General features: G+C 39.9%; 1 protein-coding gene across 4 annotated transcripts in view; it reads right to left on the bottom strand.

The window, feature by feature from the left end:
* Positions 1–1,413: 1,413 nt before the first annotated feature.
* pds5a (PDS5 cohesin associated factor A) overlaps positions 1,414–16,651 on the bottom strand; it is a 29,245-nt gene continuing 14,007 nt past the window's right edge. For 3 of the 4 annotated variants that reach the window (XM_040146752.1, XM_040146753.1, XM_040146755.1), the window contains 25 exons: positions 15,861–15,976; positions 15,081–15,175; positions 14,797–14,942; positions 14,224–14,375; positions 13,731–13,844; positions 13,342–13,423; positions 13,187–13,235; positions 12,894–13,033; positions 12,098–12,213; positions 11,375–11,480; positions 11,028–11,188; positions 8,914–9,037; positions 8,546–8,704; positions 8,244–8,312; positions 7,910–8,046; positions 7,479–7,602; positions 7,129–7,333; positions 6,254–6,368; positions 5,916–6,048; positions 5,258–5,377; positions 4,952–5,014; positions 4,443–4,594; positions 4,270–4,357; positions 3,910–4,175; positions 1,414–1,749 (listed from right to left, as the gene is read on the bottom strand). In XM_040146752.1, the coding sequence (XP_040002686.1) occupies positions 1,746–1,749; positions 3,910–4,175; positions 4,270–4,357; positions 4,443–4,594; positions 4,952–5,014; positions 5,258–5,377; positions 5,916–6,048; positions 6,254–6,368; positions 7,129–7,333; positions 7,479–7,602; positions 7,910–8,046; positions 8,244–8,312; positions 8,546–8,704; positions 8,914–9,037; positions 11,028–11,188; positions 11,375–11,480; positions 12,098–12,213; positions 12,894–13,033; positions 13,187–13,235; positions 13,342–13,423; positions 13,731–13,844; positions 14,224–14,375; positions 14,797–14,942; positions 15,081–15,175; positions 15,861–15,976 (3,036 nt within the window). In that variant the 3' untranslated portion in view covers positions 1,414–1,745. Of the gene's footprint in view, positions 1,750–3,274; positions 3,633–3,909; positions 4,176–4,269; positions 4,358–4,442; positions 4,595–4,951; positions 5,015–5,257; positions 5,378–5,915; positions 6,049–6,253; positions 6,369–7,128; positions 7,334–7,478; positions 7,603–7,909; positions 8,047–8,243; positions 8,313–8,545; positions 8,705–8,913; positions 9,038–11,027; positions 11,189–11,374; positions 11,481–12,097; positions 12,214–12,893; positions 13,034–13,186; positions 13,236–13,341; positions 13,424–13,730; positions 13,845–14,223; positions 14,376–14,796; positions 14,943–15,080; positions 15,176–15,860; positions 15,977–16,651 lie in introns of those variants that run through there. The other variant, XM_040146756.1, reaches the window with a different exon arrangement.

Below are 16,651 nucleotides of genomic sequence, written 5' to 3'. Positions count from 1 at the left end.
TCCTTTCCGATGCTGGCATATTAGAGTACTACGTGGAGTAATTGTGCAACTTTCTCTGCTGACGTTGAACGAGATTCCAGCCAGAGCAAAAAATACAAAAAAACAAAAACAAAAAAACGTTCATAGTCAGGGGGTCGAGTGCACATACCATCTCCTTTACTTGTAAATAGTCAAGTCCCTGATAACGAGCCATCTCGTTATCACTAGAGTGCACCATTGATGGCTGGATCTATATTTTGTAAGAAAAAGAATGGACAAAAAAAAGGAAGGGGGGGCCCCCCTCCTCCCCATCTTCCTGGTGTTCTCTATGTACAATATTGCACGATGACGAAGCATTAAAAAAAAAAAAAAAAAAAAAGGGGCTGTTGCATCTCAGTTTCTCCATTTGGATTGAGACTTATTTTCCTCTGTTGTTTCCTTGGAAGCAAGCATCATCAGTATAAAAAGCATGGTTATTTATTGTGACAGTGTCATGTTTCTTTGATTAAAAAAAAGTGGAAAATCAAGTTTGCCCGTGTCATGTCTCTTGCTTTCAAAAGCGCTGCCCTTCAAAACAGTGATAAGACAAATGCACTAAACAGTAACATCTAAAAGCATTTATTTTCTGGAAAAAAAATTAAATATGATCGTGAGAATAGGCAATAGAATACTTTTAACTACATCAAAAATAAGTTGTCATCAACACAACCCGCAAGGTTTCCACTCACTCAATGCTTAAAACCTGGCTTTAGCCCAACAGAAAACTGACAAAAGTACAAAAAATATTTAATTGCAAAAGATGAACAAAAACCTGAACACATACTTGTATAGTAATATATCATTTATGCATTCCAAAGTACTGTTACATACTTGAGCAGTAAAAAACAAAACAAAACAAAAAGGTAATTCAAACCCAGCTCGATTTCAGAGCCCCTGACCAGTCTAGGGGACGAGGAGGCAAAGAGAGCCTGGAACACTATCCAGAAATGTTTGACGGCTTAAATTTGTCCATGAACACACTGGAAATGAATCAAAAGGCCTTCAAAAGCATTACAGGTGGCAGTTAAGAAGCCACCGAGAGTTTCTACCTGGCCTTGTAATGCTATAACCAAGCTAAAGCACCTAAACATACCAAAGTTAGAAACCTAAACATACCAAAGTTTATAAAATTTTGGTGTCGATACATCTGTTAAATGCATTGACGTTCCCATATTTTAGCCACTCGCTGTACTGTTTCAACTTTCGGAAAGCTGCAGATGGGTATTTACAAAATGCAGCTGTGTTAAGTAAAATTGGTGAGCTCAAAATAAAAATATGGTGCAACAAAAGACACAAGGAGGAAGAGGTCAGGAGACATACGGTAAGATTTTTCCCAGGGAATTTAATAAGCAACAATCATAATCAGATTAAAATGTTTGTAAAATGTCCATCCTGTTTTTTTTTTTTTTTTCTTAAAAACAGCTCCACAAAAGAAGCAAAAGAGAACACAAACACAAAGGAAAAAATAACATGTTTTTTTGAGTAAGACCTACATACAATGAGCTTCAAATCATGACTACAAGGTGTTTAAAACCTTCTAGGATGTCAGTGGTGTGTGTGTGTGCGTGCGTGTATGTATCCTTTATGTGTGTGTTTTACGAAAGGTCCATAATGTGTCCAGGAAAGCTTTAAGAGTCAGAGGAGCATGTACGTAGGGTTGGGGAGGTTATGAGGAAGAGTCTGGCCCATTCTCTACAGTCTGGATTTCACCTTCACTGGTTTTCTCTTTACCTGAAAGACAACAAAGTTCGAACTCAATCATCACTCTGTTCTTGTCACCTGTCACAGTGATTTAAGAGATCATGCCATCACAGAACCACAACCTCACAAAGATCTAAACATCCGTGGCTGGTTACTTGAAATGTTAAAAATGTCTGTAGAAACTCTAAGAGAAGAAAAAAAAAAAAAAAAGCTCAATAACTAAATTTTGTCAGTAGTTGTGGTGAATAAACACTCTAGGAAATATCCTCTATGTTTGTGTGCTTTTGTGCAATGACTAATGCAAACCACTTAGTATAAAGTTCTCACCAACCTTCCTGTATCTATTCATTTTGGGAAAAATATAACCTTAACTTAAATCTTGTGCAGAAAAACAACAACACGATGCTTTGTGCTACGACCGACTGCAAGTCCCTTCACATTTAATCTATGGCTCTCAGATGGGGCGCTCCAGCAACGTGGTATTGCACATCTGTAAAGTTGGGAGAATGTACTGCAGGGACTGAGATATTCTTGATTTTAGTTTCAAGTAGAGGTTAAGCCTCTAAAAACACTGCAGTCCACGTTTCCCATAATACAAACTCAATTACGTCTTTCATTAGACCATACTTGTCTAGTGAATGCCCACTTCTTTCAAACGTATGTTTGTAATGCAGGTTTCTCTAAAGATTTTGTCTTAAATAGGGCTGAAAAGTGGATTTAGTGTTTCTCACAGCCAGAACTATATTCCTGGCAGGGCTGTTATGCTGGAAAATAATATTTGCTGAAAATATAACTGATCATTTGAATTAATAAACATGAAAAAAATAAAATGGAACATTTTATTTTGGCGGGTAGTTAAAAAAAAACAGACTTTTGGGAGGTGTTGCGCTGATGGAATTTGGACATCAGCAAATCCTGGTTACAGCCCTGTGTGCATCTATCCTAGGATGATTATTAACATCAATATTCAGTTAATTTTGACTTCAAAGTACTAAATTTACTCGTTAAAAATGTCCTGAAAAATATTTTCAGACCCTGAGGCAAAGGAGCACACGGCGAGTGACCGAGAAACCAAATGGACTTGGTTGAGACCAAAGACTTAAAGAGGCTATATGTAAGTTTTCTCTGCCGCTGAACGTGGTTTCTGTCCAGGAGCGGGCGGTGGTGGCAGTCGCTTGTCAAGAACTTCAGCCATTGCTGTGACAAGAGGTTAGAATACAACCTCTTAGCGGTGCTATGTCTTCATCCTCTCACGTTGGACTGAGGGCAGACTCAGTCCAACGTGATATTTCTATCAGAAGTGATAGAGATAGAAGCAAAACAAGAGTTAACTTTGCCGTTGCTTTCCACCGCAGGAGACAGCTCTTGACGAATAAAGCAATAAAGACTGATGCTGAAATCGCAATGTTTCTTCTACACTGGTAAGTACACAGCTGTTAATGCTAATGTTGGCTATGTTGTGATAGCAAAAACTTACACATAGCCCCTGAACAACCCCTGGGTGGATTGACACATGCAAGACTCAAGACCTAGACAGTTCTGCATGGCCCTGCAGCGAGACATGCTGTGTTTAGAGACATCCTGGACTAAACAGACTCACTGCTAGTCTTCCTGCCTTCTCTCCACGGTTGTGCTCTCCCTGCCTGCCAGAGGGAGCTCCCCTCCTTGTGAACTTTTGATCTCCCTGGCTATGTGTGTTGGACCTGGCTACACAGCTGGTCTGTCCTTGTGTGAGGGGGTATCTCTCTCTGTCACTCCTGCCACAGATAACCCCCTCTGGGCTGGACTCCAGCTCTATCTCAGAGTCACCCTCGCTGCCCAGGAGGAGGGTGACTGTCCCTACAGCTCTCCCTGTCTCCTCTCCAGGCTCCCTTTCTCCCACTTTGTCCTTCTCTCTGCTCACAAATGGCCACCTGCTGAGAGAAAAAGTTTACATCTGAAGGACGGTGGGATTCCTATGTAACTACAGGGTTAAGGTATGTTAATTACCTATTGTTTAAAGAGAAACATAGTGGGACTAAAAAGTTAAAAGCAGCACACTCTGAGGCCTTTCCTTTCGGCCAGTCAGTTTCCTCTAGTTTATTATTTATCTGCCAATAAAACTACATTATAATTGATGGGTTTAATTCCAACTCAAGTTACTTTATGTTGTGCCATTTCTCCTTCCTTGGCTCCTTTCTCCACTCTTACCTCTGTAAGTCAATCTGTCTCTTTGTCCCCTCATCATTCTGCTGCTGCTGTTTTGACATCTTGATGTTGATTGACTCCGCAGACGGACTGGAGTTGGGGTCGGCTGCTCTCTTCCTGCCTCTGCCAGCTCCACCCCCTGTTGGTGCCACTGCTCCCTCTTTTTCAGCCGCTGCAGGAGCAGCAGCTGTTTTAGGTGGACGGCCACGTCGTTTGACAGGCGACGCTTCTGTCCCGGCATCGGGTGTCGCATTTTGACTTGGCTCTTCCTGAAAGACAGAGATGAAAAAGCTCCGTCAAGTCTGCCTTAAGTTGGAGTATTTGTGGTTCCAGATGACATCTGGTTATCCTTTCTGAGCTTACCTTCTTCCCCTCATCATTCTTGATCACTGGGTTTTCATTGTTTTCCTGCGCTCGGCTCTCTGATGACTCGGTCGCAGTGTTGCTGTTACTACAAGACCCGAAAAAAAATCACTCTCAGTTGAAATATACATTATTTCCTGATCATGTGTACATGCGAGGGAGTGTGAGATTACCTGTTCTTGTTGATGGTTGAGGAGCTCAGTGGAGAGGAGTTGGTGCTGGTGTTACTTGCTGTGTCTGAGGCTGTGGTGGTCTTTGTGAAGATCCGTCTCCCAGGTACCGTCAGAGGCTTGTTCACAGCTCCCAACACTGGAGCTGGTTTAGGCTGCATAAATAAAAGGAAGGAGTGGTGGAGTATAGTGATCAGGCTTCAATATATTTCTCAAGTCTATATTAATGTTCTACATCTAGCCCTCAATCAAGACAAAAGCATAAAACTCAGTACAAATATTTTCATTTGGATGTTTGAAAAGTCATAATAAAATGGTAAATATATTTTTATCTTTTTAGCAATTAATGCTAAAAAGGTTGTAATGCCATCTTGTATTCTGCCCCTCCACCAAATTAAACAAACCTTCTTACAATTAAGCATTATAAAATCTAAAATGGATTGCTCCACACTCTCCTGACTGTATGGTACCGTTTACAGTGGTTATGAAAGCAGAAAGTGTTTTGTATTTACCTTTCCAGTGAGCAGCATTTGTCTCATCTCTGCCAACAGATACTCTTTATCATTTTTGAAGTCCTGTTGAAGTAAATTACAACAGAAAATTCGATTAGCATAATCTGCTAAATCACAAATATCAACCACCACAATGGACATGATTTTGGCTTTAATCTTCAAAGTGTGCCCATATTTATCACTGAGTGGATGCGAGTCGTGGTTAGGGAGGAGAAGAAGCAAAGGTTGTATGTATGTTGAACAGGTTTGGTGTGTGTGTGTGTGTGTGTGTATGACTGAATGTGCATGTTGGAGATTGTTTATTGCCTTGTCCTGTATGAGGAAGAACTTGGAAGGTAAGACGGGATCTTTCGGTGATTCCAGGTGACATGCAGTGCTTTTGTTGGCGATCACGAAGAGAGCAACATCACAGACAATATACAGCTTCTGTAACCACAACAAAACAAGAAACGCTGTTAGGCTAGAGTGTTTATAAAGTGAAGTCAGACATTGTTTTTGCTTCCTTGCTTTCTTTTTAGAAACACTACCTTTCCATTATCATACAACTCTTCACATTTAACTGTATGTCAACCCAAATGCCTGTTCAAAAGACTTGCATAGCTATTTTTACGTTCCATCACAGCTTTTGCTTAGTTAGTTTATCCCTTTTTTGGTATCATTAATTCATGCATAAGTGTGTGTTGGTGTGTGCACTTTTACTTCTATCCTTGTGAGGACCAGATTGAGTTTTAGAGAGAGAGAGGACATTTTGGAAAAGTGAGGACACTTTGGCCGGTCCTCACAACCTTAAGGGGCTGTTTGGGGATAGGCCTTGGTTTTGGGTTAGAATTAAGTTTAGGTCAGGGTTAGCGTAAGGGTTGAGGTTAGGTATTTAGTTGTGATGGTTGAGTAAGTGGCTAGGGAATGCATTATGTCAATGAGTGTCCTCCCAAAGATAGGCAGGCGCGCGCGTGCGTGTACACACCTCATTGGCCTTTGCATCATCAGGACACTGTGCATCCTTGGTCTGTTTGATGTTCTCTACCATCTTCCTAAGAAAGGCATGACTGTTGTTCTCATTCTTGGTCATCAGAACTTCCAGCATGAACCACAGGCACCTACACAACATATGCAGCAACACAATAAACATGCTGTATATCACAGCTGTAATCATTATCAATTGACTATTTGTGCATTTTTAGTGTTATGACTATAAAATACTCATAAAAATAGAAAAAATAGGATGTCTTTTAAAAAAGAAACCAACACCTGTATCAGTGCAGCTTATGACACAAAACCAAAACACAGGCTGCCAAGACTCACTCTTTGATGTCTTTGAGCTGTTCATATTCATGTGGTTTTGTGAAGTCTGGGTCGTGGGCCAGCAGGTGGATCATATAGGGAACGACATACTCAGGAAGGAGGGAGACAAGTTTTTCTGAGGGGAGAGAGAGAATGACTCATTTTAATGCCCATGAGTTGTTGTTCAATTTTCAATGTTCAATTTGTGAATTAAACACCTGAGTGGAAAAAAGTTTTTATGCTTGGCTGAGTTGGAAAAGTTGTTGTATTGTTAAAACCAAAATGCAACAATTACTTCAAGAAAGATTGTCCTTTATGTAGTAATATAAACCTTAGCAAAATTATCTCAGTGAACTAATGACATACATGAAGCTTGTCACTTAAATGCAAACTGAAACTTCAGCTCCAATGGAGAGACAGGAAATCTGCATGGAGCAATGAGGAGACTGTAAAGTTTCTCAAATTAATATATGAATTATACTTAAATGTCATACTTCGATCACATTTTCTACATTGTATTTGTTCATTTGAGGTTTGACTGGTGCTCTTTTAATTACGTCATATCCTTGCACATTGTTCTCGTGCAGTGGTTTAATTACACCTGACTGGAGAATTAGCACAGCCAACTGTTTCTCGATTCACAGAATGCCTTATATTCACATAACGGTGGTGACGGCAACGCGCATTAATTCACAATTTTCTGAAAATTGGTTAATACTTGCACAACATATGGATGGAAATTTGACTTACATGGTCTTTCACAGTTTATACTGCTGTCCAATAAGAAACATGTAAAAACTTAAGAGATATGTTTTCTAAAATGACAACAGCAGCCGTGTGTAATCATGGAGCACACAAAGCTTCAGCATGAATACATCCAGTGGTTGAACACTGACCCTGAGCGAGCGGGTTTTGTTTGATGTACTCTCGGCGGACGGAGATGTTTTTGAGGAGGCACTGTCGGGCGTGGGCGCGCCGCTCCTTCACCGGGTCCTTGGCACACAGGGCAAAGACAGCCAGGTACTCCAGGGGCAGTAGCAATTTGACAAGAGCCAGGTGCAACTTCTGAGCAAAGATCTGACGAACCTGGTAGCACTCATCCTGTATGTAGGAAGGAAGAAACTTAGTGTTAAAAGAAACTCAATTCACACAACTCATACAAGACAGTATAGAATATGTTTGTACAGACAAAGGGAATGGTTTCTTCCCATTTGGCCTGGAAAAAAAATGTAAAGTTGAGACTGACATTGATGACAAGCCCACAGAGCTGAAACTGTTCAGGTGTGATGATGTCATGGTAACAGGGCTCCTGGGCCAACTTCATAATGGCTCCACCTGCGGCCAGCCTCAGACGAGACATGTCTGATTTACTGCAAGGAGGAAGGAAAAATCAAAGGGGAAAAATTAAAAAAATTAAACAACTGTGATAAGTAAATTTGTAATAAATGAATAAACTTTATGGACACCAGCTTGTTTTCCTAAGGAGCTGTTAGCGTTCATATAAATCCTAAAGCTCCATGTTTCAGAATGCATGAAAACCGTGGTAAGTAATCGTAATCAGGTAAAACACTAAGGCCTCCATCTAAAGTTAGCTATTTTTGAACTCTTACACATGCCCCCATTAGATCTAATAGTTCTACTCTGACCCAGCACAGTGACCTTGAACCCCTGTGCTACCTGATCTTCTTCTGCTCTGTGAGGTCTCCCTCGCTGACCAGCATGGCTGACAGAAGGCGCAGGGTGGAGTTTGCTGACTTGGATTGGTTGTTCTTCATTCCTAGTAACCAACGCACCAGCAGCTTGATGGCCTGCACCTGTGGGAACAGGAAGAGCATGAATAATTGGAAAAACTGGGGCCCCTTCATCTTTACAATCAACCTTCCTTTAAAAAAAAAAAAAAAATTGGAATCTTTGTCATCAACACTAGATCGTCGATGTGCATTCATGAAGTAAAAATGAAAAATCAGATTGGACTAAAGTGAAATAAACCCCAGATGTGTTTGTCTCTTACCTTAGCTAGAACCTCAGGGGAGACTTCCTCATCAGTGGTCCACAGCTTGCCATTCTTATTTCCCACCGACTGGTGAAGAGAAGCATATGATAGTCACATTTTCAATCTTTAATCGCCGTATACACATACAACTCAATTTCAACAGTCCTGTTTATTCATGTCTGTGCGTATTTGTTAAAAGTTGTAATTTATAAACCATCTCCATGACATTGCTATCAAAATACAAAAACAGGTATACAAAGTGTGTAATTACATATGCATGATATCATGTATCTGTTTTAGTATATTAGATCTACACATACTCTGTCATTCATGAGCAAGTCCTTCACGATGAAGTTAGCCACAATGGACTTCATTGGTGAAGCAAACTGATCTGGGGCCAGCATGGAGATGTGGCCCAATGACACTAGGGGAGTGATCAGCTGTTCTGGGACGTCTGCGTTCAGGCTACGTGACAGAGGCTGGAGGTGAAGCAAAACACATAGTAAGGGCATATGAGCAAAAAAAAAAAAAAAAGTCACTTCAATAAATAATGTAATATTGGGGGGGGGCAGGATACAAGGACATAATGTACAATGCAAGTTGACATAAATAAAAAGCTTCAGAATCTTCCATCTGTAACACAAGGCAGATCCTTGCAGATTCAGTAAGTTAGGAAAGGGTCTCCTACCTCAAAAATCTGTGCCAGTTGCACTTCCTTGTTGTTAAAGATGGCATGGATACAGTGGACGGCCTGCTTGGCCTGGTGAGGTGTGCCTCGTTTAGCTTTCTGATGCAGGATGGGAATCAGGGTCCTAATGGACACAGCAGATATTAGGAAGACTTACACAAAGCAGACTCTTCCTTTAATTCAGTCTACAGCTGGACTGGTGTGGACCTGGTCCGTCTGGCAATCTCGCCTTCATTTTGCAGTTTCGACTGTTTCTCGTATTTGAACATAATTCCCCTCGCCTGTTATTTCATGAGGTAAGTAATACATTGATCAACTCAAACAGATCAAAAGAAACCTTTTTAGAAGGAATCTGATTAGACAGAGACTATACACAGTTAGGTCAATAAGTATTTGGACAATGACACAATTTTCATAATTTTGCCTCTGTACACCACCACAGTGTATTTAAAACAAAGCAATCAAGATGTGATTGACGTGCAGACTTTCAGCTTTAATTCAAGGGTTTTAAGAAAAATATCACATTAACCATTTAGGAATTACAGCCATTTTTATGCATAGTCCCTCATTTTCAAAGGCTCAAAAGTAATTGGACAATTGACTGGCAGTTTCATGGCCCGGTGTGGCCCGTTCCTTCGTTACATCATGACAAATTAAGCAAATAAAAGGCCTGGAGTTGATTCCAAGTTTTGAATTTGCATTTGGTAGCTGTTCATGGGAACTGTCAATATGCGATCCAAAGAGCTGTTGATGCAAATGAATGAGGCTGAAAAAACAAAACAAACCTATCAGACAGATGGCAGAAATGTAAGGAGTGGCCAAATCAACAATCTGGTACATTCTTCAAAAGAAGGAATGCACTGGTTAGATCGGCAACATCAAAAGGCCTGGAAGACCAAGGAAGACAATTAAAGCGGGCGATCCCAGTATTCTTTCCTTGGTGAAGAAAAACCCTTCAAAACATCTAGTTAGGTCAGGAACGCTCTCGAGGAGGTAGGCGTATCATGGTCAAAGTCTACAATCAAGAGACGCCTTCATGAATGTAAATACAGGGGGTTTACCTCAAGGTTCAAACCACTGGTAATACTCAACATTAGAAAGGCCAGATTAGACTTTGCCAGAAAAACATCTAAAAAAAACCTGCCCAGTTCTGGAACAAAATTTTTGGATAGATGAAACCAAGATTAACTTGTACCAAAATGAGGAGAGGAAAAGAATATGGGGAAGGAAAGGAACGACTCATGATCCAAAGCAAACCACATCATCTGTCAAACATGGTGGAGGCAGTGTTATGGCATGGGCATGTATGGCTGACAGTGGAACAGGGTCACTGGTGTTTACTGATGATGTGAATGCTTATAGAAGTAGCAGGATGAATTCTGCAGTCTACAGGGCTATTCTATCTGCTCAGATTCAGCCAAATGCTGCAAAACTGATAGGATGGTTCTTCTAAAAATGATAATTACGCAAAACATACTGCAAAAGCAACCCAAGAGATTCTCAAGGCAATGAAATTGAATATTCTTCAATGGCTAAGTCAGTCGCCTGACCTCAACCCAAATGAGCATGCTTTTCACTTCCTGAAGACATAACTGAGGGCAGAAATACCCACAAACAAGCAGCAACTGAAGGCAGCTGCAGTGAAGACCTGGCAAAACATCTCAAGGGTGGAAACTCAGCATTTGGTAATGTCCATGGGTTCCAGACTTCAGGCAGTCAGTGACTGGAAAGGATTTTCATTCAAGTTTTAAAAAAAAAAAACCTTGTTTTTATATAATTATGGTGGTCTGTCCAATTACTTCTGAGTTTCTGAAAATGAGGGACAATGTATAAAAATGGCTGTAATTCCTAAATAGTTAATTTAACATTTTAGTTAAACCCGTTGAATTAAAGCTGAAAGTCTACACTTCAGTCACATCTTGATGGCTTCGTTTCAAATCCATCATGGTGGTGTACAAAGGCAGAATTACAAAAACTGTGTCACTGTCCTAATACTTATTGACCTTACTCTACTGCCTTAGAAAGATGTTTATCATAGGCAAAACGTAGTGTGAATTTATCATCATTTGTAAATATTAATTTCATATCCATTTTTCTTTTCATAGATCTCTTACGATCTTATCTGTTGTAACTCCGTCTCGATCTTTTGCCCAGTGTTTCTGAAAATCTGGATGGCTGCCTCTGCCACTTTGTCATCCTCCATCTTCAAACACTGGAGCAGAGACTCATAGGTCTCTGCTGAGTGGAACGCTGTGGGGTGCGTGAATGATAGGACCTAGAAGGAATGAAACAGTAGATATAATTTACTTTCATTAATTCATTAATCAGATTACTCATCTAGAAATATATAAGCCTTAAAAGAGAGTAGTAGTGTTTTTGTATGTTACTACAAATCATGCACACTTCACAATATGAAAAGACTGCAGACTTGAAACCTCTGTGCTTGGTCCATGTCATGTACCTTGAGTAGCTCCAGGCCTGAGCGGATGGCTGTATCAGGGGTAACGCCTTCCTCATCATCATCGGCCGTGCCCTCAATGGACTTGTTAAGCAGTTTCACCAGAGCACTAAAACAAAACATTTTGAATTATTACCATCCTTACATTAAAATCATCTAAATCTATGTATTCAGACAAAATGAAGCACTTTTAGGTATCCAAGGACAAAACAATAGCAAGAATTAAACATAAAAAAGTTGTTACGCTGCATAACTTAAGTAGTAAAAGCCATTCAGAAGGAGTGTTTCCTCTTTCATGGTGTTTTTCCATAAAGCAGAAAGGGTTAAATATGTGCCTTGACTGAGACCTGCGGTTACACGCCACCCCCACTAGGTGTCTCAGTGAATGAGAAAAGCCTGTTAATGGTATTACACAATTACACAAACACAGAGTGTACATGAAGCGCTCTGTCACCAAGATAGGGAAACACACACCGCTGGTTTGCCTCTGTTTCGGTGTACTGTACAAAAAAAAAAAAAAAACTAAAACCAAAAATATCAAATGGACCAGGATTTACAATGCAATTTCATGCCTTTCAATTTTGATCAACATTTCCTGTAATCCATTTAACGAGGGTACAATTTAGACTCTAGCATTTGCAAACATATTTGGTTTGTTGTGAAATTTAGAGAATAAAACCTAACCAAAATACTTGGTGTGTTGAAAGAAATCGCATATTTTCTGACCTGATGGCCTCAGAATCGATGTGGACGGGAGCGATGCGCTCCAGCAGGAACTTGACCATCTCAAGGAAGGGGTTGGTGGGCTGTTTGGGGAACGTCAACTTCCGGGTGATCTCCCTCTGCACACAGTTCAAATAGCAATACCGTTAATATCAGCATTCATGGATTTGTGATTATATAGCTGCATATGCATTTACACCAAGGCTTGTATTACTACATCTGGGACAACTTTCCCTTCTGGTCATATTACTATTTCATATTCTACTAACTAAAGTTCAAACACAACAGGAGGACAGGTACATCTGGTATTGTTTCTTTGGTACGTGGAGTTCAAGACCAACACTATGAGAGGTGATGTCACCGGGTTTTTTATAATAATAATGTCATATCTGATTAACATTATGGGAATGAAAACAAAAATAGAGTTTGCATGATTCAATTTGTTATGATGAACCAGGGATCAAGTACTGGTTATTTGTGGACAAATGCTTTATTTTCAGACGCTTTGCCTTTTATAGCATGATGTCATTTCCTGCTACCACCTTACAAACTTATGTAATTTTTTATGTGACTGCACCTTGAAAATATAAATATATAATAGAACTATTTTCAGTATCTCAACTTCCTTCTTTCACTCAACAACCACATAGTCCCCTGAGATTTAACGCTGCACAGAGTTATTTCCAACTGCAATGGGGTAGAACTTAGGCTCAAAAACAAACTCGCATCACTGAGCCTAATCATGTTTTTGTGGATGATGTGTGTATGCTAGATGGATGAGTGTTCAGTGTCCTCTCACCACACAGATCTCAGCCTGTTTGCAGGAGCAGGTCGGACTGATGAGCATCTCCAGCTGGACTCTGAGCTTCTCGTCCTCACCAAGAACCTGGTTGAACTTCTTCATGAAGTCCTGGGCCTTTCCTGCATCTGGCAGGTTCTCTGCAAACACCAAGCAGAGTTAGGATTAAGTGTTAATATTAACAGATTAGGATGCCACTCACATTATTACGTGTAAATAACCTTTACCATTTTAACTAAATGACAGAGTGCAAGAGTTAAAAAGTTGTTTGTGTGGGTGTGTTTCCAACTTACTGGCAATACTCATCAGCTTCCCAAACATGGCTGTGTTATTGGCTTCAGACTACCATTGGAACAAGACAAACAAGTCACAGATGTGTTGAGACATTTGCATCAAAAGACATGAAGGAGATGGTCAGTTTTGTGTGTAATTGTGTGTGTCAGCGCACCACTGGCAGCTTGTGAAGGTCCAGCAGCTCTTTGACGAGGCCTCTGAGCATGTTCTGACACTTCCACATCTCATTCAGAGCCCTGAAAGCAAAGATCAATTACACAGAAAGAGAGGAGAAACAAGTGAGGAGAGGTGGCAACAACACAGGGGACGATCAATATGCTGTCCTTGTGATATGTAGTTGCAGACTGATTAGTGTGATGTTTGTTTTCATGTTGTGTATAGAAACTTAGTTGGTTGCGCTGCTTCTAAGAAGTTGTGTGTTTTATATAAAGAAAAAAAAAAATCTGTTAATAGCAAACGTACATGAAAACAAACACGCACAATCTAAAATGTGTGGGTGTGTGCGTTTTTGCGGAAAGGTGTCGATATTGCGGGTTTACTGACTTGACTGCATTTGTGTCCAGGCAGGCGTACAGGTAGTACAGACACTTCATCTTCTCCTCTGTGTCAAGGCTGTGAGGGACCATGTACTGGGCAAAGATCTTCTCTACTAATAGCCTGAAGAAAGGAAGAGATAGTTCACAGTGAATTATGTGAAAACACAGAATGAAACATGTAAGGAATACATACTAATTTCACTGCACAAATAAACTTGAAATTTATGAAGACTGAAAGATTTGTGCTTATATTACTAATATTAACTGGTCTACTACAACCCTTTGTATCTTTTCATACTGGCTGCTCATAGAAGAAAAAAAAAAATATATTACACATCAGATGTAAAATCCTTTTTCTGTTGGCAGATTTTCACAGCAACAGCCACAAACTGCATGTTGACAGGCTGGAAAATTTGTTGCAGCTGTGTTGTTCTTTACACCATTAAATCATTCATATGTGCATGTAGTTAAGCTGAAATGTACAGTACGAATTTTCTCACTTGTCATCAATGCTGTTCTGATAGTATATGTGCAGCAGCTTGTCTTTGATCCAGCTGATCTTCAGGGCAGACTCCTTTCCGGCCTCGTGATGGAGACAGTATTTCTTATAAAGCTGAGCCAGGCCCATCATGGCCTCCTTGCGCACACGCCACTTTTGGAGGAGGGAGAAGATGGTTATAAAAAAAACAAAAAAACAAAAAACAAAACAAGAAACCAAAAAACAAAAACACAGATCAGGCAGGACAGTATTAAATTAGGATGAGGAAAGCCACTTTACTTGCCTTGTTTTATGAGGAAAGTAATTTGGTGTTGAGGGAAATTCCCGTACCATTCTTAATCTCAGACAAAAGCATTTTTAAACTTTTTGAGAATGTACATCTTAATGTGGGTGAGATGTGATTAAGGATTCTGATTCCCCCCCACACATCTCCAAAGTCCATGACTGCTGATAATCAGAATCAACATAATATTAGTTAACTGCTTTACTACTACCCAAAATACCATGTGATTCATTTCGTACATGCCTATGATAGTTATCTACACCAGCATATATGACTGCAAATTTGTCTCACCCTCTTGTCCAAAGTTCTTTCTCGTACGAAGCCCAACAGCTGGTCATTGACCAAGTTGAGGTCTTTCTTCCCAGCGTTGATGATGGTGACAATGACATCATGACGGATGGCTTCCTCGGGGTCATGGGAACGCACCTTCAAATATTCTGATAAGATGAAGAAGAGAAAGACATGTAACCACAATATTGTTCAGGGAATAATCTGAAGGAATGGACTGAATTAGAGGGGAGAGGAAGGCCGTAGAAGACACAGTGAGTCAGAAAAACAAAAACACACAAGCACACCTGTCAGGTCTCTGGCCAAGTCAGGATGGTTCATGAGGCAGTGGCTGGCAAACTTAACACACTCTAGCCTCACTGGAACGTGGATGTCATTGAACCTGGGTAAACACATCAGTTACAAAAAAAAACTGAGTTATGCTTCATACTTTGAGAAAGCAGGTGAAGGAGCAAGTGATTGATGGATGAAATACAAATTTAGTGTCTATAATAAACTAAACAAATGTTTTACTAGGAAGACTACTCTTCATTTGCTTGCCTTCTTAATGAATATGCATACTCCCTGTCCTATTAATTCAGTCAGCTGATTATGGGTGTTCCCACTATTTACCTCAACCGATTCTCCATTAAGAAATCATCTTGTGGCTTCAAAATGTTTCTTCACTGAGATGCTTTCTGTTGTAATTTCCACCACCTTTTTTCCCCCACCACCAGATACTGAATTCAGATCTGAATCCAGTGCTCATTTTTATTTTTCAATTGAAAATTTGTATATTTCACTATACAACATCCACCTCTTAAGCTAACTTAAGAAGGATGTCTCTTGAATTAGCAAATCATCTGCAGCTATCACGACTCCAAAGGGGGAAATGCTTATTCTGGCTCCATGTGTTTACCAACCCTTGAAAATGATAATGATGGGATTTATAGATCTTTAGAAATTTCTGATCAGTAACAACATGTCTTCTCACTTTTCTTTTAATTTGTTTCTCCTGATTGAACTGGATCAGCTTAAAGCATCACTATATGCAAGTGTGACTGTTTGAGTGTGCGCATGTAACTCACCGTCCTAAGAAGCACTGCCACAGTGGTCTGTTCTGTGAGGCCAGCTCTGAGTCTTTGGCCCCAAACAACTTAGCTAGCAAACGTACAACAGCTAGACGCTCTTCACCATCATTGCTCTGTAAACACAACACACAAAATTCTCTTAGAACAGATTGAAATTTTTTTTAAGCACCTCTTCAAACTGGTATTAATTTGTTCATGGTTACACTCTTAATTCAAACAACAAGTATGAAAAACTGTCAACCATCTCCATCTTGTGCTCAGATCCGATACTTGCAAAACCTGTAGCACATCTGCCTACAGAGCAGGATTGGACAAAGTGTTACTATGAATGCCATACCAGAAATTATATTTTAAAGTACATTTACATATTATTAATTCATTTTCTCTGATTTCTCTTAAACGGTTTCAAAAAGAAATCAACATTCAAACTGATACATATTCATATTTGCTTACAGTGTGTGGTATACACAGAAGCAGCTACAGTATGACAGCTGCCCACTCCTCCTGCTCAGGAGAGACGACGTGCTTTAATGTGGTCATGGTTGACCACCCCTGAGACCATCATTATTGTGTGATTTTCTAGTGTTTCTAGTGTTTTAGGGCTGCAACTAATGATTATTTTCATTATCCACCAATAGTTTTTTCGGTTTATCGTTTAGTCTATGAAATGTCCAAAAATATACATTACAACTTTTCAGAACCAAATGCAGCAAAATATTATTACAATATTTTTACAATAATATGTGGCAAAGACAAGCAAGAACTCCTCATTTGAGAAGCTGGAATCA

This window comes from Xiphias gladius, chromosome 15 (genome assembly GCF_016859285.1).
Source record: "Xiphias gladius isolate SHS-SW01 ecotype Sanya breed wild chromosome 15, ASM1685928v1, whole genome shotgun sequence".
Classification (NCBI taxonomy): Eukaryota; Metazoa; Chordata; class Actinopteri; order Istiophoriformes; family Xiphiidae; genus Xiphias; species Xiphias gladius.
This window is presented reverse-complemented; position numbering and strand designations above follow the sequence as displayed.